Source organism: Haematobia irritans, chromosome 5 (genome assembly GCF_050003625.1).
Source record: "Haematobia irritans isolate KBUSLIRL chromosome 5, ASM5000362v1, whole genome shotgun sequence".
NCBI classification, from domain to species: domain Eukaryota; kingdom Metazoa; phylum Arthropoda; class Insecta; order Diptera; family Muscidae; genus Haematobia; species Haematobia irritans.
Window position 1 is genome coordinate 166,710,293 of NC_134401.1, and position 26,333 is coordinate 166,736,625.

Consider the following 26,333-nt stretch of genomic DNA (forward strand, 5'->3'; position numbering starts at 1 on the left):
CACTGGCCTTTTTGTGCGTCGTGAGTCCACACTCAAACAAACAAATCGAACTCTCAAAGCGGTCGTTAAAAAAAAATCTTGTATTCGATACGAGGACAAAAAAGTTAGCAAACTTTTTTTGTTGGTCCCTGCAAATTCACATGCATTTATTGTCGGAGTGTGTGTGAGCCTGTGTGTGTGTGTTGTTATTTTACAAATATGCATTATATTTAGTTAAAATCAATTTGCAAATAGTTTTCCAAAGGACAAACTTCCGATAGGAAATACAAAACCGTTCGATAACAACGACAACAATTTCCAAACAAACGATAGACAAAAACAAAGGACATGGGAAATAAAATTGTTACATTCACCGAACAGCAATTGGATGATTATCAGGTAAAGTATGAAAGCTGCGATATTAGCTCTTTCATCCTCAGAGAATAGATAAATTAATCCCAAATTGTGATACGAGCGTGTGAGTGTGTGTGATTTGTGTCGAAAAGTCCTAAAGCTAAATGTTCGCTAAAATAGTGACAAAAACTCTAAATCTGATTGAGTCATAATAACAAACAGACATTTCCTAAAAACAACAAAAAGCCATATTTCAGTAACAAAAAAGTTATTTTCATGGAAAATTTAATATATCACGTGGAGAAAAAAATTATAAAATAATTTAATAGAAAAATTGTGATTTAATTTAATTTGAAGTTTCAAATAACAAATGGACTAAGGAAAAAAATCCCTATCACTCAAATTTTAATGAAAATGAGTCACAGTGGTGCAATGGTTTAAACCCCCAAACAGTTTTTCAGCAGTGGATTATCCCCTCTCAGTAATACTGGTAACATTTCTGAGTGTTTCAAAGCTTCTCTTAGTAGATTCACCGGAATCGGCTGTAAAAAGGAGGTCCCTGATCATTGATCTAAAAATATAATAGGGCAGCACTCAGTGATAAGAGAAAACCAGTTCACCACTGTGGGATCACAAGGAGCTGAATAGCGTAAGAGAATCTGAAATGTCAGGTTGCAAAAGTGTTGGTTTGACCCTCCTACGGAGGTATTATAACTTTTTTTCGAAACAGATGATTTCAAATTAGCAATCCTTAAATAATCAAAAAAATCACAAAATACAGGGAGCTACCATGATACAATGATCGCCTTCCAGTTTCAACCGAATGTCACAGCAAAGCGAAACGCTATAAAAATGAGGTCCCATGCAGCGTTGCCAGAATTGTTTCACAAAAAACCGCTAGATTTGTCCAAAAAACTAGCCAAAAAAAGCTAAAAAATTTTAAAAAATAGCTAGAAAAAAAGCTAAAATTTTTTGAAGTCACATTTTTGATTGAAATTTAACAAACTTAAAGGCTTTATTTATTTCACTTAAAATGCATATTATTTTAATTGTATTCATTTTAATTCAATTTCTGTGAGACTGTAAGAAAATTTAAGTCATATTAGCTCTGGTTGCGTACTCGATACATTTTGTTTACTATCACAAATTTTTACTGGAAGTCCTTCGTTTATATTTCCTAGTAAAAACATTTTTCCCAGTAAACTTGCAATTGTTAGCTGGTTAATCATCAACAAGTCCAATGTGCGATATATTGCATAATGTCACATAGAACTGCATTAGAAAATATCAATATATTTCGTTTTAACTGAATTAATGATAAATTCGTGAACGTGTACAATTCTCCTAATTTTACCCAAGAGAATAAAACCCATTCTAACTGTCTTGCAAGTTTATATTGAATAACTTTTATTCGAAAATTTCCCATACAATCCTATTGTAGTCCAATTTTCGTAAATGTAAATCCATTCCATTAATATATAGCAGATTTGTTTTGATCCTATCACTACGAATTTTTTCATTGCATTTTTTTGATGTTAAAAAAATAATACCACATTCAAAACTTTATTTCCTTAATTATTTCTATGTTCGGTTCCAAAGATTTTGTACACTAATAATTTTGGTATTGATTCCGAGTCAACTTTGAATTTATTCGTTTTTTCAGATTTTTCTTCATGAGCTATCACAGTGCTTTAAAAACGTGCTAACGACAACTTAGATTTCCAAATTCAGGCTCGACTTTAAGTAGAAATTATTCTATGTATACGTTTTTAAAATAAAATGTTGAAAAACCTCTTCTATTTTTGAAAGCTATTTTGGTTTATGGTCAAGATACAAAAACTCCACAAATTTAAAGACTATTTCATTAATTTTAAGAATTTTTTAGAATTGACCCTAGCGTTCTTTCATGAAAAGATACCCATTTTAACTATAAGGACAAAAATAATTTTTCGGCTATTGGACAAGGAAAACAGTTTATAAAGGGTGATTCTTTTGAGGTTAGGATTTTCATGCATTAGTATTTGACAGATCACGTGGGATTTCAGACATGGTGTCAAAGAGAAAGATGCTCAGTATGCTTTGACATTTCATCATGAATAGACTTACTAACGAGCCACAACGTCGAATTTTCAGTGAATGGGCCCTAGAAAAGTTGGCAGAAAATCCGCTTTTTTATCGACAAATTTTGTTCAGCGATGAGGCTCATTTCTGGTTGAATGGCTACGTAAATAAGCAAAATTGCCGCATTTGGAGTGAAGAGCAACCAGAAGCCGTTCAAGAACTGCCCATGCATCCCGAAAAATGCACTGTTTGGTGTGGTTTGTACGCTGGTGGAATCATTGGACCGTATTTTTTCAAAGATGCTGTTGGACGCAACGTTACGGTGAATGGCGATCGCTATCGTTCGATGCTAACAAACTTTTTGTTGCCAAAAATGGAAGAACTGAACTTGGTTGACATGTGGTTTCAACAAGATGGCGCTACATGCCACACAGCTCGCGATTCTATGGCCATTTTGAGGGAAAACTTCGGAGAACAATTCATCTCAAGAAATGGACCGGTAAGTTGGCCACCAAGATCATGCGATTTGACGCCTTTAGACTATTTTTTGTGGGGCTACGTCAAGTCTAAAGTCTACAGAAATAAGCCAGCAACTATTCCAGCTTTGGAAGACAACATTTCCGAAGAAATTCGGGCTATTCCGGCCGAAATGTTCGAAAAAGTTGCCCAAAATTGGACTTTCCGAATGGACCACCTAAGACGCAGCCGCGGTCAACATTTAAATGAAATTATCTTCAAAAAGTAAATGTCATGGACCAATCTAACGTTTCAAATAAAGAACCGATGAGATTTTGCAAATTTTATGCGTTTTTTTTTTTTAAAAGTTATCAAGCTCTTAACAAATCACCCTTTATAAGAGAAATTCACAAATGCTATTATAACCAAAACTCGCGTTTGTATTTTTAGGAAATGAAATCTTTGGCCTCACCACAATATTTTTTCAATGTATAAAGCAATTCACATCTACTATTTTAATTTAGTAATATCATAATAACTTTAGAATATTATAATAACATAAAAAGGATAAACGAGTCAAATGCTAATATTCCTAATAATTTACTGACAGTTTATATAAGGAATTGAAATATGTGGAAAACCTTATTCTGGCAGCAAGGCTTAGATAAAAACGAAGTTTTATCCATATTTCAATAGGAACATGTCGAAAATAAAAAAACCAAAAATAGCTAAAAGGGCCATGAAAAAAGCCAGAAAAAAAGCTAAATGCATTTTTTTCCCGCTAAACGTCTTCAAAAAAAGCCAAATCTAGCGGGAAAAAAGCTAAATTGGCAACGCTGGTCCCATGTCATTGAAATAAGGTTAGAATCGGGCAGCACTCATTGATTGAAGTTCACCACCAAAATGGACCGAATAGTCTAAGTGAGCCTAAAAACGTAGTTCGACTACACTAAACCTAAATAAGTCACGAAAGAGAAAGGATTTTCCACAACCATAAATTCAATGACGTATTTTCTTTTCTGAGGAATAAAATTTTAGACAAACGAAATTTTATTTTGACTTTTAATATAAAAGGAAATGCATAGGATAACATCGTTGTCGTTGTAACAGGGCATATTGTTATCATCCATTTCGTATTGCGCCAATCGAGAAACTCTACAGATAGGTAGTCAAGTTAGCTACGCTGCTATCAATCGCGGCTGCACTTGCTTGCTATTATATAGTTGGGACAAAACTAAATTGGTCTTTTTCCTCCGGTGCTATGGGCTATGAGTGGTAGTCGTACTCCCAGAATAAGATTAACCTTGTGGCTTCTCACCGCCTCAGTTACAGTATCCCCATGGGAGTTGAAGTATGTATGACTATTTACCCAAACCAATTTCCAATACCAATCCCTATTCCTGTCCCATGCCCTTCTTCCTTTCTAGGCAGAGTCTACCTGCTAGTCTGCTCAGAATCCTCCTGCTTTGTGCCAGCGACATTGAAAGCAATCCAGGACCAGTGAAGTTCGTATGTCCAGTCTGTTCGCGGTAAGTCATGCGTGGAGGTTACTCTGTGATGTGCAGAGAATGTCACAACTGGGTACACTTGTGTTGCTTGGGACTCAAGATAGTAGGAGTATACACCCCTCTATTCAAGTGTCTCACCTATGTGCGCCCACCCTCCATGTGGCGATGTCTTCTCATATTAGAAAGCAAATCCCACATCGCCACACCAGTCCGAGTCCGTCTGCAACTAATAGTATTTTTCAGCGCAGCCAAACCAATCCGGTGCTCCATCTATACAAACTCGACACATTTGAGATGCTTCAGGAATTCGGACAAATATGCCCCTAATTTTGTTGGAACCTGCTGCCGAAGAATCCAACAATCTCAGCAATCACCGACAATAGCCATCATACAGCGACAATAGTTAGCCCTTCATTCTCAGCACAGCCAAGCGGACAGGGTGTGACAGCCTGTTCCACCAGTTGAGTGGACTCAAGATCCTGGAATTTTACTAAAATCAAAGATTTCATGGACAAGAAGGGTACTTTAATTGCCTGTCTCCAGGAGACTAAACTGTCGAGTAGGATTGGCTTCGCTAGATCATCCAACTACTATGTACAGAGACAGGACAGAGTTTTGAATGCCATTGGGGGAATAACATACGTTGTTCATGATTCTGTGACATAGAGATGCAAGCTATTGACCACGACTGATCTCGAAAGACAACATTGCCATTTCGTTTGGGGACCAAACTCCGAAGCATGACGCACGTGTAGCGCTTTCTGGGGACAGTTCGTCGAGCACGCCCAGATAATAGATCAGATGTCCAATTGATAACATATGCGGACGACTAGAGTTACATCAGGTAAGAACATCAAGGAGCTTGAGATGCTGCATTTCTTTGTCTGCTGGAATCTGAAACTTTCTGCTTCCAAATTGACGGCAACTATTTTCACATCGTGAATTAAGAAAATGAACCTTGAACTCGCTACCTACATTCGTGGGAAGCTTTCAGGCAGATCTGTATGTTATTCCACGACATATCACTTGCCTGAGGTGTTCACACTGGTGCTGCATAGTTTACCACTGACCTGCCAAAAATGGTAGTCAACATGGTTTCTTTGTCCGCAGCCCAGTGCTGCCAGCAAGCGACTTGGGGACATTGTTTCTATCACTATCAGTGTTGTTGGAAAACGTCTTGGCAAGGTTGTCGAATGTGATCATTAGAACATTGGGGTTATTTATAGTCGGAATGGTTTACCATAAACTCTGACATTCTGCCATTGATCTAGTAAACAGTGAGGCTGAGGATTTATTCGCTTGTCACAATGTTCGAGGATATTTACTATTAACCCTCCGATGGGTGAGAAGGTCCCTGGGGAACTTGTTCATTTTCAAACTGAAAGTACACCTTGATGGTCTAAGGGAACTATGTTTTCCAAGAAAATTTTATCAAAAATCGTTTAAAACAATTTTCAGAGCGATCCGACTAATATTTTAGTTTCTATTGAGAATGTGTTTAGTTCGGGAACATGTGAGAAAGGTCATCTGGGTCTTTGTACTGAAATTACAAGAAATCATTTACTAACGATTTCTTGTAATTTCAGTACAAGGACCCAGAGGACCTTTCTCACACGTTTCTTTAAATTCTTTTCGCTTTCGCTTTTATTGTTTGAACACATCTCTGAAACGGAAACAAACACATGAAGAAATTAGTGATGACGACGATGGTGAAGGACGAAGAAACCGATGCTCTGCTATCCATATTTCCGCATAGTAAAACTTCAATTTCATGGTTAAATTTCAACCGGATCGAATGAAATTTCCTTCTCCAAGAGGCTACGCAGGTCCAATCTGGGAATGGGTTTATATGGAGCCTATATAATTATAGACAGATAAAGATCAATTTTCCATGGCATATACTAACATCACGTGCCATATTTCAATCGGACCGAGTGAAATTTCTTCCTCTTCTTCTTACGGAGGTCCAATCGGTTTATATAAGGTCTATATATATGGGTATGGAACGATACGAACCAAGGTTTGCGCGGTTTTTAGAGGCCCGTACAAACGAGTATGAAATTTCCATCGAATCAGATGAAATTAGCTCTTCCAAGGGGATCAGAAAGTCAAATTTGGAGGTCGGTTTATATGGTGTCTACACCTTAAAAGAGGGCCGATATGTAAGGTTAGGTTGGGTATAGTGGTACTCCGAACTTTCATGCTCACTAAGACTATTCAGTATCTTTTATCACCGAGCGCTGTCGATTCTTTGTTAAGCTCAATGGCAATGGACTTCCTTTTTATACCCTCCATCATAGGATGGGGGGTATATTAACTTTGTCATTCCGTTTGTAACACATCGAAATATTGCTCTAAGACCCCATAAAGTATATATATTCTGGGTCGTGGTGAAATTCTGAGTCGATCTGAGCATGTCCGTCCGTCTGTTGAAATCACGCAAACTTCCGAACGAAACAAGCTATCGACTTGAAACTTGGCACAAGTAGTTGTTATTGATGTAGGTCGGATGGTATTGCAAATATCGGTCCACTTTTACGTATAGCCCCCATATAAACGGACCCCTAAATTTGGCTTGCGAGGCCTCTAAGAGAAGCAAATTTCATCCGATCCGGCTGAAATTTGGTACATGGTGTTAATATATGGTCTCTAACAACCACGCAAAAATTGGTCCATATCGGTCCATACTTATATATAGCCCCCATATAAACCGATCCCCCGATTTGGCTTGCGGAGCCACTAAGAGAAGCAAATTTCATCCGATCCGGCTGAAATTTGGTACATGGTGTTAGTAAATGGTCTCTAACGACCATGCAAAAATTGGTCCACATCGGTCCATAATTATATATAGCCCCCATATAAACAGATCCCCCGATTTGGCTTGCAGAGCCTCTAAGAGAAACAATTTTCATCCGATCCGGCTGAAATTTGGTATATGGTGTTAGTATATGGTCTCTAACAACCATGCAAAAATTGGTCCATATCGGTCCATAATTATATATAGCCCCCATATAAACCGATCCCCCGATTTGGCTTGCGGAGCCTCTAAGAGAAGCAAATTTCATCCGATCTCTAACAACCATGCAAAAATTGGTGCATATTGGTCCATAATTATATATAGCCCCCATATGAACCGATCACCAGATTTGACCTTCGGAGCCTCTTGGAAGACCAAAATTTATCTGATGCAGTTTAAATTTGGTACGTGATGTTAATATATGGCCTCAAACACCCATGCAAAAATTTGTCGATATCGGTCCATAATTATATATAGGCCCCATATAAACCGATCCCCAGATTTGACCTCCGGAGCACCTTGGAAGAGCAAAATTCTTCCCATTCGGTTGAAATTTGGTACGTGATGTTAGTATAGGGTATCCAACAACCATGCAGGAATTGGTTCCTATCAGTCCATAATAATATATAGCTCCCATATAAACCGATCCCCAGATTTGACCTCCGGTGCCTTTTGGAGAAGCAAAATTCATCCGATCTGGTTGAAATTTGGTACGTGGTGGTAGTATATGATATTTAACAACCATGTGAGTTGAAATTTGTGGATGACAGTCTTTCGTAGAAGTTTCTACGCAATCCATGGTGGAGGGTACATAAGATTCGGCCTGGCCGAACTTACGGCCGTATATACTTGCTATAACTGAGTCCGAACGGCGTTCCACATTGCAGTGAAACCTCTTATAGAAGCTTTAAAATACTCAGAAATGTCACCAGCATTACTGAGGTGGGATAATCCACCGCTGAAAAACTTTTTGGTGTTTGTCGTTTTTCTGTGTCTATATTCAATTATTCCTCTAAATAAATTTACTACTATAACTTCCATTACCTACAGTTACTAACATCTCCCAATCATATATCATGTTTATCATGACTCCTTAAGGTCTCAACTAATAGGATGAAAGGAATTTTAGAATATTTTTTTGTAAAATAAGATCTCACCTCAGCTTTTAGTCGAAGTTAATAAATTTCAATGTAATCCTCTCAATACATTCTTCTTTTCCATTCTCACCATCATGAATTTCTCTTTTTATTGAAATGACCACGAACTAACAACGTGGAACCTAATGCGATATCCTTCTGTGCTTATGTTTGGTACTCCCGTGCTGCTGTTTATCATCAACTTTGGATGTAACTCAACCTCCTCAATGTGAATGAATGCTCTTCACCTGATAATGGTGCTGCTTGGCCACAAAGGATTGTACATTTTTCACACGCAAGGAGATCTTACGGTAAGTATTAGGGGGGACGGAGGGGCATTCTTCATTGTTTACGGCATTCTTCATTTGGGATAATAAGCTTGTGTCTTTGTCTGTGTCTATGCATATACGTAAGTGTGCCTGAAAGGATAATGTGCCATTAATATGGAAGGAGACCACGATTCAATTGGGGAACCTTATGTATGATGCCGTGGTTTCTTCTTTTTCGTGGGCAATTTATGGCAGTTTTGGTAATGACACGCAAAACGTTTTGGGGCCCATAAACCCCCCCAATATCCTTGTGCTGTTTTGTGTGCTTGAATGGGTCGGTGTGTTTGGCAGATTCCAACGAGTATTAAATAATTTCGAGGCAAAACAATATCCTTTGTTTGCTCTCCAAACTATTAGCCAAATAAGAGGGTGAGATATGATCATGATAATGGTATCCTGGCCAAAAATGCATTACAAACAACAAAATAAACTAAGACACGCCATCGGCATTCATTTATCCTCTATCCTTCAGCATCACCGTTTTAGTCCTTTTTTTAATATTTGCCAATTCATTCAAAAGGACTTTATCATACATACAACAGCTTGTTTGAGGTCCTTTTTCATGTATTTAGTTGTAGTTGGAGGTTGTAGTTGTGCTGTTTCTTGAATTTGCCGAGTTTTGTTAATGTCTCTTTGTATTGTCTGGATTTTTCATTTCATGTGATTGTTGTCATCGCCCCCATCGCCATTGTGTATGCTCAGTGTTCACAAAAGATTCCGTGAATTACGTCCGGATTTGGTGCCACGCCAAATGACCGAGGGACAAGCTTCAAGTGTCAAGGTTCCACGCGAATGTATTGAAAAGATGCCAGAACTAAAGGAGAATCCATTCCGTCGTCGCATTTGTGAGGCATTCTCCCGTGACGGTCAGGGTAATCTATCATTTGAGGATTTTTTGGATGCATTCTCGGTTTTCAGCGAACAAGCGCCAAGGGACATAAAGGTATTCTATGCCTTTAAAATATACGGTAAGATTTGGAAAAAATTTAAAAATAATTACTTTGAAGGATACAATTGAATGAAAATATTACAAAAAGGAAAAATATGATATCATTATTTTTTTCTACCAGTGTAGAGAATCCTTCTATGACGACATAGCGTGATAATAATTAAATTTTGAAACGAAAACAAGTCCCAAATCAGAGGAATACAGTGGATGGGGCAGCACAGAAAAAAAATCACGTAAATTTTTCCAGTTAAAATTTTAATTGAATTTTAACAAGTATATACGGCAGTAAGTTCGGCCAGGCCGAAGCTTATGTACCCTCCACCATGGATTGCGTAGAAACTTCTACTGAAGACTGTCATCCACAATCGAATTACTTGGGTTGCGGTAACTTTTGCCGATGACAAGGTATCTTAAAACTTCCTAATACCGTAATATATACCACGTAGTCCATACGTGGTATATATTAAACTTAAAATGGCTGATTAAATACGTATATAATTACGTTTGACAAAATTTTCTATAGAAATATAATTTGGACAACATTTTCTATAGAAGTAAAATTTGGACAAAATTTTCTATAGAAATAAAATTTTTACAAAATTTTCAAAAGATTTAAAATTTTGACAACATTCTCTATAGAATTAAAATTTTGAAAACATTTTCTACAGAAATAAAATTTTGCCAAAATTTTCTATAGAAATAAAATTTGACAAAAATTTCTATAGGAATAAAATTTCGACAAAATTTTCTATAGAAATAAAATTTTGCAAAATTTTCTATAGAAATAAAATTTTGCTAGATTATTTTTGCTCGAGTGGCAAGCATGAATATGAACCGATATGGATCAATTTTTGTGTGATTGCGGATCGGCTATATATAACTATAGACCGATATGGACCAATTTTGGCATGGTTATTAGCGGCCATATATTAACACCACGTTGGTGGCTCCGGAGTTCAAATCTGGGGATCGGTTTATATAGGGACTATATATTATTATGGACTGATATGGACCAATTTTTTAATGGTTCTTAGAGACTATATACTAATACCATGTACCAAATTTCAGCCGGATCGGATGAAATTTGCTTCTCTTAGAGGATCCGCAAACCAAATCTGGGAATCGGTTTATATGGGGGCTATATATAATTATGGACCGATATGACCCATTTTTGCATGGTTATTAGAGACCATATACTAATACCATGTACCAAATTTCAGCCGTATCGGATGAAATTTGCTTCTCTTTGAGGCTCCGCAAGCCAAATCTGGGGATCGGTTTATATGGGGGCTATATATAATTATGGACCGATGTGGACCAATTTTTGCATGGTTGTTAGAGACAATATACTGACACCATGTATCAAATTTCAGCCGGAGCGGATGAAATTTGCTTCTCTTAGAGCAATTGCAAGCCAAATTTGGGGGTCCGTTTATATGGGGGCTATACGTAAAAGTGGACCGATATGGACCAATTTTTGCATGGTTTTTAGAGACCATATACTAACACCATGTACCAAATTTCAGCCGGATCGGATGAAATTTGCTTCTCTTTGAGCAATCGCAAGCCAAATTTGGGGGTCCGTTTATATGGGGGCTATACGTAAAAGTGGACTGATATGGACCAATTTTTGCATGGTTGTTAGAGACCATATACTAACACCATGTACCAAATTTCAGCCGGATCGGATGAAATTTGCTTCTCTTAGAGCAATCGCAAGCCAAATTTGGGGGTCCGTTTATATGGGGGCTATACGTAAAAGTGGACCGATATGGACCAATTTTTGCATGGTTTTTTTTTAGAGACCATATACTGACACCATGTACCAAATTTCAGCCGTATCGGATGTAATTTGCTTCTCTTTGAGGCTCCGCAAGCCAAATTTGGGGATCGGTTTATATGGGGGCTATATATAATTATGGACCGATGTGGACCAATTTTTGCACGGTTCTTAGAGACCATAGACTGACACCATGTACCAAATTTCAGCCTGATCGGATGAAATTTGCTTCTTTCAGAGCAATCGCAAGCCAAATTTGGGGGTCCGTTTATATGGGGGCTAATAGTAAAAGTGGACCGATATGGACCAATTTTTGCGTGGTTCTTAGATACCATATAATAACACCATGTACCAAATTTCAGCCGTATCGGAAGAAATTTGCTTCTCTTAGAGCAATTGCAAGCCAAATTTGGGGTTCCGTTTATATGGGGGCTATACGTAAAAGTGGACCGATATGGCCCATTTGCAATACCGTCCGACCTACATCAATAACAACTACTTGTGCCAAGTTTCAAGTCGATAGCTTGTTTCGTTCGGAAGTTAGCGTGATTTCAACAGACGGACGGACGGACATGCTCAGATCGACTCAGAATTTCACCACGATCCAGAATATATATACTTTATGGGGTCTTAGAGCAATATTTCGATGTGTTACAAACGGAATGACAAAGTTAATATACCCCCATCCTATGGTGGAGGGTATAAAAACTAATCAATTAAAAATTTAATTGATTCAACAAATTTTTTAATTGAAACAAAAATCAATCACAAAAATTAATAATATCAATTAATTTTTTTAATTTATACGATCACTTTTGTGATTGAAGACATTTCAATTAAAAATTTATTTATTTGATCAATTAATTTCGTGACAAAAAAAAATTATCGGGGTTTTAGTGAAGCTGAAAAGTTCACTAGCGCCATCTAGCGATAATATACATTCAATAGCATTCTTCAATATGGCAACAATGTAATAAATAGATGATCGGTGTTTGTCTTTACTAGATGCACACACTTGGTTGGCAACACATACTGAAGATGACCTAATTGACAACCCAAACTAATATCGTAAAAAACAAATGCTGGTAGAGTATTAAGAAAACAGGAGGACGAAAATTTCTCTTCTACAATAACAACAAATGTCAACCGTATAAAGGTCGCCCAATGCCTGCAATGCCTGGTATAAACGACGTTGCGGTCGGTTATATCAAAGTTGCAAACTGTCTACCAAAAAATTTAATAGAATGAAAAGATTTATATAAAAGAACATTTGTCACTACAAAGTAGGCTCTAAATCCTATTTTTCTTACGTTTCATAAGGTCGGCAGAGACTGAAATGGGTGACGCCGACGCAAACGGTATGATATTTGAGAGAAGCGCCGACAAAAACTGCATAACATTAGATAAATTTCCTCATGACTGCCACCTACTGTCGCAGTTTCGCTTGACAGTTTCGTTCTCTTGTTTTCTTAATACTCTCTCATGTAGGTACAGTCAGTGGTGCCAGAAGTAGGGGAAAATCCCTAATCTAATATTTAGAGTCTTGTGAGGACGTAGGGGCACAATGTAGGGACTTTTCCACTCAACGCAATTTTTAATAATTTTTACTAATTTCCTCTAGAGGAGGAAATTAGAAGCCGGCAAGGCTTGCTCTTCAACAATGCATGGTAACCACGGTTACCACTCGTGCCAAAAAAAATCTACCAACATTTGAAGAATATCTTACCAGAAATCTTCCAACCAAATATTTCTTCAGAAAAAAAATGGTCAAAATTTTATTTCTATGGAAAATTTGGTCAAAATTTTATTTTTATAGAAAATTGTCTCAAATTTTTATTTTTATAGAAAATTTTGTCAACATTTTATTTCAATAGAAAATTTTGTCAAAATTCTATTTCTATAGAAAATTTGGTCAAAATTTTATTTCTATAGAAAATTTTGTCAAAATTTTATTTCTAAAATGTGCCTACCAGAAATATTGATTTTAGACCCCATAAAATATATACCGATCGACTCAGAATCACCTCCTGAGTCGATCCGTCCGTCTGTCCATGTATTTGTTGTTCACAGGATTCCGGTCGCAATTATTAACCGATTTTGATGAAATTTGGTAGAGGGAGTTTTTTGGGCACAAGGACGAACGCTATTGAATTTGGAAGAAATCGGATCAAATTTAGATATAGCTCCCATATATATGTATCGCCTGATTTCGACAAATGGGGTCACGTTGCGCTTTTTTTCACACGGATCGTCACCAAATTTGGCAAAAGCTAATCTTTTCCATCGCCTTTCAAGTCTGCAAAATTTCATCCAAATCGGTTCAGATTTAGATATAGCTGTCATATATATGTATCGCCCGATTTTTCTAAATTTGGCCATAAAACCCTTATTCATCAACAGATCTTACTCAAATTTGGCTAAATGCAGTCTACTATAGCACTAACTATATGTGCAAAAAATCATCGAAATCGGTTCAGATTTAGATATAGCTCCCATATATATGTATAGCCCGATTTTCCCAAATTTGTTCATAGAACCCTTATTTATTAACCGATCTTACTAAAAGTTGGCTAGATCCAGTCATCTATAGTACTAACTATATGTGCAAAATTTCATCGAAATCGGTTCAGATGTAGATATAGCTCCCATATATGTATCACCCGATTTTGAAAAATTCGCCCATAATAACCTTGTTTGACCATACAGGCCTCATTTCTTAACTGATCTTACTCAAATCTTGCACAAGGTAACCTTTTGTGGTATTAATCAAACTAGCAAAATATTATGCAAATTGGTTCAGATTTAGATATAGCTTCCATAGATATGCATCGCTCGATTTTCCCAAATTTGGCCATAGTACTCTTATTTATTAACCAATATTACTCAAATTTCAAATTTTGATGTACTAGCCGATCGTACTTATACGTACTTGTAGCTCTTACATAAGAATATTGCTCGATTTTTACAAATTTGTATTTATTACCCACACTAATACTAGTGGCATACTAACTCTGTAGGTGCAATATCAACACAGCCAGTGTTGCTAGAAGTAGGGGAAATTCCCTATATGTAGTTTTTTTTCTAATATTTAGCGTCTTATAGGACGTAGGGCCACAATGTAAGGACATTTTCACTCAAAACAATTTGTAACAGTTACCACTCGTGTCAAAAAAATCTAACACAATTTGAAGATTACCACAAATCTACCAAACAACTATTTCTATAGATATTTTTGTCAAAACTTTATTCCTGTAGAAAATTTTGTCAACATTTTATTTCTATAGAAAATTTTGTTAAAATTGTATTTCTATAGAAATTTTTTTCACAATATTATTTCTATAAAAAATTTTATCAAAATTTTATTTCTACGGAATTTTTCTCAAAATTTTATTTTTATAGAATTTATTGTCAAAATTTTATTTCTATAGAAAAATTTCTCACAAAAAATTGTTTATAGAAACTTTTTCCAAAATTTTATTTTCATAAAGATTTAACAAAAAAAATTATAATTTGGGTAGAATTCTACCAACTGTGGCAACCGTGGTCGTAATACAAATTTATACTCTAAGTTATATACGTTGCATATTCATGTTTTAAGATAATAAAGTACTTAGAACCATTTTTGTTTTGTATAACTTTTTAAATTTAACGAAAAATATAGTAGTGAAAATTGTTTGGGAATGTATAGGAAAGTAGGGAACTTTTTTTGTCCTTGTAGGGTAAACCGAACATTTTCCCTGGCAACACTGACTATGAGCTATAGTCAGATTGACACAAAGCACCCATAGACATGTACCCCTTAATTTTCTTAAATATGCAACTGCGGTTTATTTCCCAGACCTATATGTTACCCCACAAATGCTTATGATTACTAATTCTGTAATGGTGGTTTAGGGCCCCGCCCGACTTTCTACTTTACTTACTTTGCCAAAAGTTTATTTCTTTAAAAAATTTTATCAAAATTTTATTTCTATAGAAAATTTTGTCAAAATTTTATTTCTGTCGAAAATTTTGTCAAAATTTTATTTCTATAGAAAATTTTGTCAAAAAATTTTATTTCTATAGAAAATTTTGTCAAATCTTTGTTTCTATAGAAAATTTTGTAAAATTGTATTTCTATAGAAAATTTTGTCAACATTTTATTTCTAAAGACAATTTTGTCAAAAATTTATTCCTATAGAAAATTTGGTCAAAATTTTATTTTTATAGAAAATTGTCTCAAATTTTTGTTTTGTAAAATTTTATTTCTATAGAAAATTTTGTCAAAATTTTATTTCTGTAGAAAATTTTGTCAAAATTTTATTTCTATAGAAAATTTTGTCAAAATTTTATTTCTATAGAAAATATTGCCAAAATTTTATACCTATAGACAATTTTGTCAAAATTTAATTTCTATAGGAAATTTTGTCAAAATTTTATTTCTATGGAATATTTTCTTAAAATTTTATTTCTATAGAAAATTTTGTCCAAATTTTATTTCTATAGAAACTTTTGTCAAAATTTTATTTCTATAGAAAATTTTATCAAAATTTTATTTCTATAGAAAATTTTTTCAAAATTTAATTTCTATAGAAAATTTTGTCAAAATTTAATTTCTATAGAAAATTTTGTCAAAATTTTATTCCTATAGAAAATTTTGCCAAAATTTTATTCCTATAGAAAATTTTGCCAAAATTTTATTTCTATAGAAAATTTTGTCAAAATGTTATTTCTATAGAAAATTTTGTCAAAATTTTATTTCTATAAAAAATTTTGTCAAAATTGTATTTCTATAGAAAATGTTGTCAAAATTTTATTTCTATAGATTTTTTTCAAAATTTTATTTCTATCGAAAATTTTCTCAAATTTTTATTTCTATAAATTTTTTTCTCAAAATTTTATTTCTACAGAAAAAATTTCAAAATTTTTTATATAAACTTTTTCCAACATTTTATTTTTATATACACTTTTTCTAAAATTTTATTTCTATGGAGAAAATTTTTTCAAAAATTTATTCTTATAGAAAATTTTGTCAAAATTTTATTTTTATTGAAAATTTAATCAAAATTTTATTTCTATAGAAAATTTTGTCAAAATTTTATTTCTATAAAAAAATGTTGTCAAAATTTTATTTCTATAGAATATTTTCTTAAAATTTTATTTCTATAGAAAATTTGGTCAAAATTTTTTTTCTATAGAAAATTTGGTCAAAATTTTATTCCTATAGAAATTTTGTCAAAATTTTATTTTTATAGAATATTTTCTTAAAATTTTATTTGTATCGAAAATTTGGTCAAAATTTTATTTCTATAGAAAATTTTCTCAAATTTTTATTGCTATAAAATTTTTTCTCAAAATTTTATTTCTACAGAAAAATTGCACAATTTTTTATAGAAACTTTTTCCAACATTTTATTTTTATATAAACTTTTTCAAAAATTTTATTTCTATAGAGATTTGTACTACAAAAACATCAAGGTTTCTCCCAATATACCAAACAGAAAAAATGTACTATTTTTGGTAGAATTGTAGCAACTGTGGCAAATGTTTTAAGATAATGAAGCACATAGAACCATTTTGGTTTTGTACATTTTGTTTAAATTTAACGAAAAATATTTTTTTGGGAATGTAGAGGACAGTAGGGAATTATTTTTGTTCTTGTAGACCAAAATTTGTAAACCAAAATTTTCCTAGGGCAACGATGGGTACAGTTCTGTCAGGGTAACGTGAACACCGCATAACGTGAACACGCTTGTTCTTACACTAACTTCTCCGTGACATGAACAAACTTGAAGCACGAATAATTTTTTTTTAAATTAAATTTATAATTTAATTTAACTCCGGAATATGGCTATGTTGGTTTTATTTAGTTTACGTTATTGCGAGTGCACTGTCAATTAAAAAGGATGGGAAATTGCTGGGGCCTTCATGCGTATGCCAGGCGCAGGTCCCTACTTGTGGTTTACCCGTTTGCTTCGATAAATTAAAATATAAATAAAAAGAAATCTAAAGCAACAAGAAATATTGGTCCTACGTTGTGATACCATCAATGGACTGAATAGTCTAAGTGAGCCTGATGCATCGGGCTGCCATCTAACCTAACCTAAGGGGCTGTGGGGTCGGTATGTGAGCTATAATTATAGACCGATATGGACCACTTCTTACATGGTTGCCAGGGGGCCTATACTTAAACGAGGCTCCGGAAATCAAATCTGTGGATGGGTTTATGTGGGGACGATACCTAAAAGTTGTCGTATGAGTTTGCAATACCATCCCACCTACGTCAATAACAACTACTTGTGCCAAGTTTCAAGTCGATAGCATATTTCATACCGAATCATGATTTCAAAAAAAGACATTTACTTTATAGGGTCCGAAACCAATATTTCGATGGTGGAGGGTATAAAACTTACGAACAAAAGACAATTGCCCCAATTTTTTAAGAGCTATCGGACAATCTAAGTTGCCAATTCAACATTTTAGCAATCCATATTAGAGACTAAAGCCGCCGAGTCGCGCCAAAATTTTGTGTCTTTTAATTATAGCAAAGATAACTCAAGATAACAGTACTTTTTGGATCAAATATTACCAAATTTCGTTTGTTCATTGATCGTAACGATTTCGAAGTTCCAAAACTGTTGCTTCCATTATCTTCATAATATTTTGGTATGACAATATTCCATCGACGTATACTGAAAATTCCGAAATTAAATTCAAACACCTTTCATGAGATTATGAAACACGAGCTCACTCTTTGCGAATACCTTAGTCTTTTCATATTTTGCAATCTCCACATTTGCTTTTTGCTCAAAGGTAAATTACACAAGGGTCAAGTACATTCCATTATACTCCAGCAATAATTCCATACTACTTTACATACGATCGAACACACACACACTTTCACACTAACATACATGGAAAAATAATTTGTATGGAATCTTTTTAATATAAATTTTAAGGAAACGTTTAACCTGAACAAAGTTGGAATGTGGGTGTAAAGTCAGTTACAGGATTCAATCTTGCCATTCAAAATGACACAGCCACACACACACACACGAAGCAATTACAATAAGGAAAGGATCAAATGAAGCTTAAAATTGATATCGACACATACAAGTGGGCACACACATACACACAAACACACCCACAATAGCCAATCAATGTCAGAGTTACAGAGAGATATAAGCACAGAGGTCAGATGAATGAATGAAGATCCTTTGGGAAGGACATGTGCATGTGTTATTTGTAGAAATATCTGGATGAATATTACTTTGTAAATTACAATAGGTCTTTATGGTTTTTACTTTCATATTTCATCAAAATGAGATTTACACTCTGAGTGTGATATAAGACTGAATGGGCCAATCGTTCGAGGAAAATTTTGACCACAAATTACCAACACCATCACTATTTTGAACCCACCCCACATTCATTCATTCATCAATGGAAGTGGTAGAGACACATACTGCTTGGTATTTAATTGTATTGCACTGCAAAAACCAATGGTCAAGACAATGCTTATGTCAGATATTTTATCCTTGCAGAACCAAGGATTTCTTTAAGCATCCAAGGATATTAGATTGTATTGACTTCAGTGTAATTAAATGGATTTTTTTCATATAAAAATCTCACTCCTTGGGTCCATAATGAAGAAAAACATTTGCTTTCCTATAATTTATAATTTAGAAATTGTAGTAAGCGGGATCCACCGTGTTTTATGCCCGCCTTGCATACAAAGTTTCGTGGGTTCAGGAGGTGGCATTGTGTTCTTGAAAAGTGTTTGAGGTGGTTATAATCTTTCCTTGGGTGTAAACTCAAAAAGAAGAGTCGATCTGGCTAAAAAGTTTGAACTTACACAAAAAACAAGTAAGGAAAGTCTAAAGTCGGGCGGGGCCGACTATATTATACCCTGCACCACTTTGTAGATCTAAATTTCCGATACCATATCACATCCGTCAAATGTGTTGGGGGCTATATATAAAGGTTTATCCAAAATACATACATTTATGTTAAATATCACTCGATCTGGACAGAATTTGATAGAATTCTACAAAATCTATAGACTCAAAATTTAAGTCGGCTAATGCACTAGGGTGGAGCACAATGATAATAAAAAATATGGGAAAGATTTAAATATGAAACAATTTTAAGGAAACTTCACAAACTTTTATTTATGATTTATCGCTCGATATATATGTATTAGAAGTAGAGGAAAATTAGAGTAATTTTTACAACTTTTTCACTAAACAGAGGCGATTTTAAAAGGGAAATGTTCCTATTTTTACCATTTTTGTCGAAATCCGAAAAACATTTATATGGGAGCTATACCTAAATCTGAACCGATTTCAACCAAATTTGGCACGCATAGCAACAATGCTTATTATACTCCCTGTACAAAATTTCAACTAAATCGCAGTAAAAAAATTGGCCTCTGTGGTCATATGAGTGTAAATCGGGCGAAAGCTATATATGGGAGCTATATCTAAATCTGAACCGATTTCAATCAAATTTGGCACACTTGACTACATTACTAGTTGTACTTCTAGTGCAAAATTTCAACCAAATTGGGCCAAAACTCTGGCTTCTAGGACCATATTAGTCAATATCGGGCGAAAGATATATATGGGAGCTATATCTAAATGTGAACCGATTTCAATAAAATTTAGCACACTTGACTACACTACCAATTGTACTCCTCGTGCAAAATTTCAACCAAATTTGGCCTAAACTTTGGCTTCTGGATCCACATAAGTGCATATCGGGCGAAAGATATATATGGGAGCTATATCTAAATCTGAACCGATTTCTTCCAAAAGCAATAGGGTTCTATTCTGACCCAAATTAGGAACATGAGCCAAATTTGAAGGCGATTGGATTTAAATTGCGACCTAGACTTTGATCACAAAAATGTGTTCACAGACAGACGGACGGACGGACAGACGGACATGGTTATATCGACTCAGGGACCCACCCTGAGCATTTTTGCCAAAGACAACATGTGTCTATCTCGTCCCCTTCTGGGTGTTACAAACATATGCACTAACTTATGGAACAGGGTATCCATAGAGTGGCGCAAGGTATACAAAAAAAATTCTTTCCTCCCAAACGAAATTTAAGACAAACAAAGTTCTTTTCTCATTTGTTTTTCGCTGTAAGGAAGTTTATTTGGATGACAAGTATATACTTTTCCAGGATGTAAACACAATTTCATAAAGAATAACTCAAAAATAACACTCGTTTCAGTCTAATTGCATTTTCTCTCTCATCTTTCTCACTTGCACGAGGTTTTTTAGTTCTTAGCACCTTTAAAAGAAATTCTTAGCACCAATGTAGAAGAAATTATTCGATTTTATAATTTTTTTTTAAATTTTACCTTTCGCCTGGACGGAGAATCGAACCGCGGACTATGCAATTTGTAAGCCAACACACTACCCACTGAGCTATGTAGTTTTTATTATTATCAATAGACAATTATCCCTATAAATTATATTTATATAGCATAGCTTGCGGTGCCCACGAGCCGATTAAACGAACTTTATTTAACAGAAACATACATCTAGTTAGGCACCGTGGAGCAGTGGTTGCTACATCCGCATTGCATACCAAGGGTCCTGGGTTCGATCCCTGAATTTTTACATATATTCCATATATGTTCGGAAGATTCCGAAAAGGTGTTACACATTACATACGACTATATTAAATTTTTATGAAACTGCAATATCTGTCTTATTAAAGACTTACAGTCAGAAAAGAACAGTGCTAGATACAAACGAAATGGACTGTGTTGTTGGTTTAAAAATATAAAAAATATAAAAAATAAAAAATATAAAAATTTTGTAACAAACGAATTTGTTTTGGTAATAAAAGTTTAAAATTTTCGAAGCTATTCAAAAAACTTGAACAAAAGCAAAACGTTTTCGGTACACGTTTTTCAAACGTTTTTTTTTGCGTGTAGCCATTAAAAATATTGTATTGCAACCACGGTTGTCACTCGACCCAAAAATAATGTACCAAAATTTTATTATTTTTATTATATATTTTATAAAATTTTATTTCTATAGAAAATGTTGAAAAAATTTTAATTCTATAGAAAATTATGTAAAAATTTTAATTCTATGGAAAATTCTATCAAAAATTTATTTCTATAGACAAATTTATAAAAATTTGATTTCTATAGAAAATTTTGTCAAAATGTTATTTCTATGGAGCCACCGTGGTGCAATGGTTAGCATGCCTGCCTTGCATACACAAGGTCGTGGGTTCGATTCCTGCTTCGACCGAACACCAAAAAGTTTTTCAGCGGTGGATTATCCCACCTCAGTAATGCTGGTGACATTTCTGAGGGTTACAAAGCTTCTCTAAGTGGTTTCACTGCAATGTGGAACGCCGTTCGGACTCGGCTATAAAAAGGAGGTCCCTTGTCATTGAGCTTAACATAGAATCGGGCAACACTCAGTGATAAGAGAGAAGTTCACCAATGTGGTATCACAATGGACTGAATAGACTAAGTGAGCCTGATACATCGGGCTGCCACCTAACCTAACCTATTTCTATGGATTTTTTTTTCATAATTTTATTTCTATAGAAAATTTTATCAAAATTTTATTTCTATAGAAAATTTAGTCAAAATTTTACTTCTATAGAAAATTTTGCTAAAATTTTTTTTCTTCTCAAAAATTTAATTCAATGGAAAATTTTGCCAAAATTTAATTTCTATAGTAAATTTTATCAAAATGTCATTTCTATTGAACATTTTATAAAAATTTATTTCTATGGAAAATTTTGTCAAAATTTTATTTCAATAGAAAATTTTGTCAAAATTTTAATTCTATGGAAAATTTTATGAAAAATTTATTTCTATAGAAATTTTTCTCAAAATTTGATTTCTATAGAAAATATTGTCAAAATTTTATTTCTAAGAAAATTTTGTAAAAATTTTATTTCTATAGACAGTTTTTTCAAAATTTTATTTCTAGAGAACATTTTGTCAAAATTTTATTTCTATAGAATTTTTTTTCAAAATTTTAATTATATGGAAAATTTTGTTAAAACTATATTTTTAAATTTTTTTGTCAACATTTTATTTCTATAGCAATTTTTGTCAAAATTTTATTTCTTTAAAACCTACCAAACAACAAAACTAATATTTTGCAAAATTTTAATTCTACAAAAATTTTTGTCCAAATTTTATTTCTATAAAAATTTTTGGGCAAATTTTAATTCTATGGAAAATTTTGTGAAAATTTTATTTCTATGGAAAATTTTGTCAAAATTTTATTTCTATAGAAAATTTTGTCCACATTTTATTTCATAAAAAAATTTGTCCAAATTTTATTTCTATAGAAAATTTTGTCAAAATTTTATTTCTATAGAAACTTTTGTAAAGATTTTATTTCTATAGAAAATTTAATCAACATTTTATTTCTATAGAAAATGTTGTCAAAATTTTATTGATATAGAAAATTTTTTCAAAATTTGAATTGTATAAAAATTTGTGAACATTATATCTATAGAAAATTTTGTCAACATTTTATTTCTAGAGACAATTTTGTCAAAATTTTATGTCTATAGAAAATTTTATCAAAGTTTTATTTCTATTGAAAATTTTATAAAAATTTCATTTCTATGGAAAATTTTCTCAAAATTTTATATCTATAGAAAATTTTGTCAACATTTTATTTCTATAGAAAATTTAGTCAAAATTTTATTGTTATAGAAAATTTTCTCAAAATTTGATTTCTATAGAAAAATTTGTCAAAATTTTATTTCTATAGAAACTTTTGTAAAGATTTTATTTCTGTAGAAAATTTAGTCAAAATTTTATTTCTATTGAAAATTTTATCAAAATTTCATTTCTATTGAAAATTTTATCAAAATTTCATTTCTATGGAAAATTTTCTCAAAATTTTATATCTATAGAAAATTTTGTCAACATTTTATTTCTATAGAAAATTTTGTGAAAATTTTATTTCTATAGAAAATTTTGTAAAGATTTTATTTCTATAGAAAATTTTGTCAAAATTTTATTTATATAAAAAATTTTGTCAAAATTTTATTTATATAAAAATTTTTGTCAAAATTTGGTTTCTATAGAAAATTTTGTCCAAATTTGATTTCTATAGAAAATTATGTCAAAATTTTATTTCCATAGAAAATTTTGTCAACATTTTATTTCTATAGAAAATTTTGTGAAAATTATATTTCTATAGAAAATTTTGTGAAAATTTTATTTCTATAGAAATTTTTGTGAAAATTTTATTTCTATAGAAACTTTTGTAAAGATTTTATTTCTATAGAAACTTTTGTCAAAATTTTATTTATATAAAAAATTTTGTGAAAATTTTACTGATATAGAAAATTTTGTCAAAATTTGATTTCTATAGAAAAATTTGTCAAAATTTTATTTCTATGGAAAATTTATTTTCATATTTTTATTTCTATAGAAAAATGTGTGAAAATTTTATTTCTATTGAAATTTTTATCAAAATTTCATTTCTATGGAAAATTTTCTCAAAATTTTATATCTATCGAAAATTTTGTGAACATTTTATTTCTAGAGAAAATTTTGTCAAAATTTTATGTCTATAGAAAATTTTAACAAAATTTTATTTCTATAGAAAATTTTGTCAAAATTTAGTTCTATAAAAAATTTTCGCAAAATGTTATGTCTATAGAAAATTTTGTCAAAATTTAGTTCTATAAAAAATTTTCTCAAAATTTTATTTCTATAGAAAAATTTGTCAAAATTTTATTTATATAGAAAAATTTGTCAAAATTTTATTTCTATAGAAAATTTTGTCAAAATTTTACCTCTATACAAAATTTTATCAAAATTTTATTTCCATAGAAAATTTTGTCAAAATTTTATTTCTATGGAAATTTTATTTTTATAATTTTATTTCTATTGAAAATTTTATCAAAATGTCATTTCTATGGAAAATTTTCTCAAAATTTTATATCAATAGAAAATTTTGTCAAAATTTCATTTCTATGGATAATTTTCTCAAAATTTTATATACATAGACAATTTTGTCAAAATGTTATTTCTAGAGAAAAATTTTGTCAAAATTTTATGTCTATAGAAAATTTTGTCAACATTTTATTTCTATAGAACATTTTGTCAAAATTTTATTTCTGTAGAAAATTTTGTTATAGTTTAGTTCTATAGAAAATTTTGTCAAAATTTAGTTCTATAAAAATTTTTCTCAAAATGTTATGTCTATAGAAAATTTTATCAAAATTTTATTTCTATAAAAAATTTTCTCAAAATTTTATTTCTATAGAAAGATTTGTCAAAATTTTATTTCTATGGAAATTTTATTTTCATAATTTTATTTCTATTGAAAATTTTATCAAAATTTCATTTCTATGGAAAATTTTATCAAAATTTTATATCTATAGAAAATTTTGTCAAAATTTCATTTCTATGGATAATTTTCTCAAAATTTTATATCTATAGAAAATTTTGTCAAAATTTTATTTCTAGAGAAAAATTTTGTCAAAATTTTATGTCTATAGCAAATTTAGTAAAAATTTTATTTCTATCCAAAATTTTGTTAAAATGTTATTGATATAGAAAATTTCGTCAAAATTTGATTTCTATAGAAAAATTTGTCAACATTTTATTTCTATGGAAAATTTATTTTCATAATTTTATTTCCATAGAAAACTTTGTGATAATTTTATTTCTATTGAAAATTTTATCAAAATTTCATTTCTATGGATAATTTTCTCAAAATTTTATATCTATAGAAAATTTTATCAAAATTTTATTTCTATAGAAAATTTTGTTATAGTTTAGTTCTATAGAAAATTTTGTCAAAATTTTATTTCTATAGAAAATTTTATCAAAATTTTATTTATATAGAAAATTTTGTGAAAATTTTATTTATATAGAAAATTTTGTCAAAATCGCAATCCCATCGAATTTGCCATACTTTATGACCTATTATACACCCTTGTTTTACTTCACTTTAGAATTTTTGCTTTCCTTTCGTTTTACAATTCTGTTCTTATTTTTCTCTTTTTGTTGTCTTGGACTTTTCATTTCAGATTTCGATCAGGATGGCTTCATAGGACGTGCTGACCTTTTGTGCAGTTTAACCACAATGACCAAAAATGAATTAAGCCCAGAGGAGCATCAACAAATAGCCGATAAAGTCTTGGAAGAGGCTGATGTCGATGGTGATGGCAAGTTGTCATTTCTCGAATTCGAACATGTCATCTTACGGGCACCCGATTTTCTATCAACTTTTCACATAAGAATTTAAATGCAATCTTCCATTTTGTGGCTACAGCATCTACAGTATTAAGAAGCCAGAGGAGTTTATGGGAAAACCACAAACAATGGGAATACTTTAGGAAAATAAAAAAAATAAAAAAAAATTGCACAAATAAAATCAAATAAAATCCTTATCGATAACCAATAAGTTGTACTAGTTGGGTTGTATGGAAAATGTTGCATTTATCATAGTTTTTTTTTCTACAAAATTCTTCAATTTCTCTGGAATAGACTAAAAGTTATTTATAATTGGAATTTTGTACCATGTAATGGTTATTCGTCTGATTTTATGTTGTATATGATGATGATGAAGTTGGAGGAGTTTTGGAATGTGAATGAAACTGATGTGGGTATATGAAGAAGTTAAGAGTCCAAATTAAACCATGTCTGATTAATGTTTAATTTATTTAATATTTTAATTTAAATATATTTAAGTTTAAATACTTTTTATTGTATTCATTTTAATTCAATTTGATTTAACTTAATTTATTTAGTTTAATACAATTTGCTTTAATTTATTGTAAATTTAATTTATTTATTTTGGATAATATGTAAGTTAAGTAAAATTCTATTTGTTTTACTTTTTATTTACCCTTTCTAATATTGACCTCGGTATCTTATATAGACTGTGAAATAAAAACTAAAATATGCACAAATTGTATTACTGTATTGCTGTGGAAATTTATCGAGATGAAATTTCTATGGATTTATATTTTTATTGATTG

General features: G+C 32.0%; 1 protein-coding gene across 1 annotated transcript; it reads left to right on the forward strand.

The window, feature by feature from the left end:
* On the forward strand, positions 1–25,756 carry Cib2 (Calcium and integrin binding family member 2). Its single transcript, XM_075310473.1, has 4 exons — positions 1–378; positions 8,568–8,602; positions 9,323–9,588; positions 25,380–25,756. Exons 1-4 carry the CDS (start codon positions 328–330, stop codon positions 25,595–25,597), a joined length of 570 nt encoding a protein of 189 aa, XP_075166588.1. The 5' UTR covers positions 1–327; the 3' UTR covers positions 25,598–25,756.
* Positions 25,757–26,333: the final 577 nt, after the last annotated feature.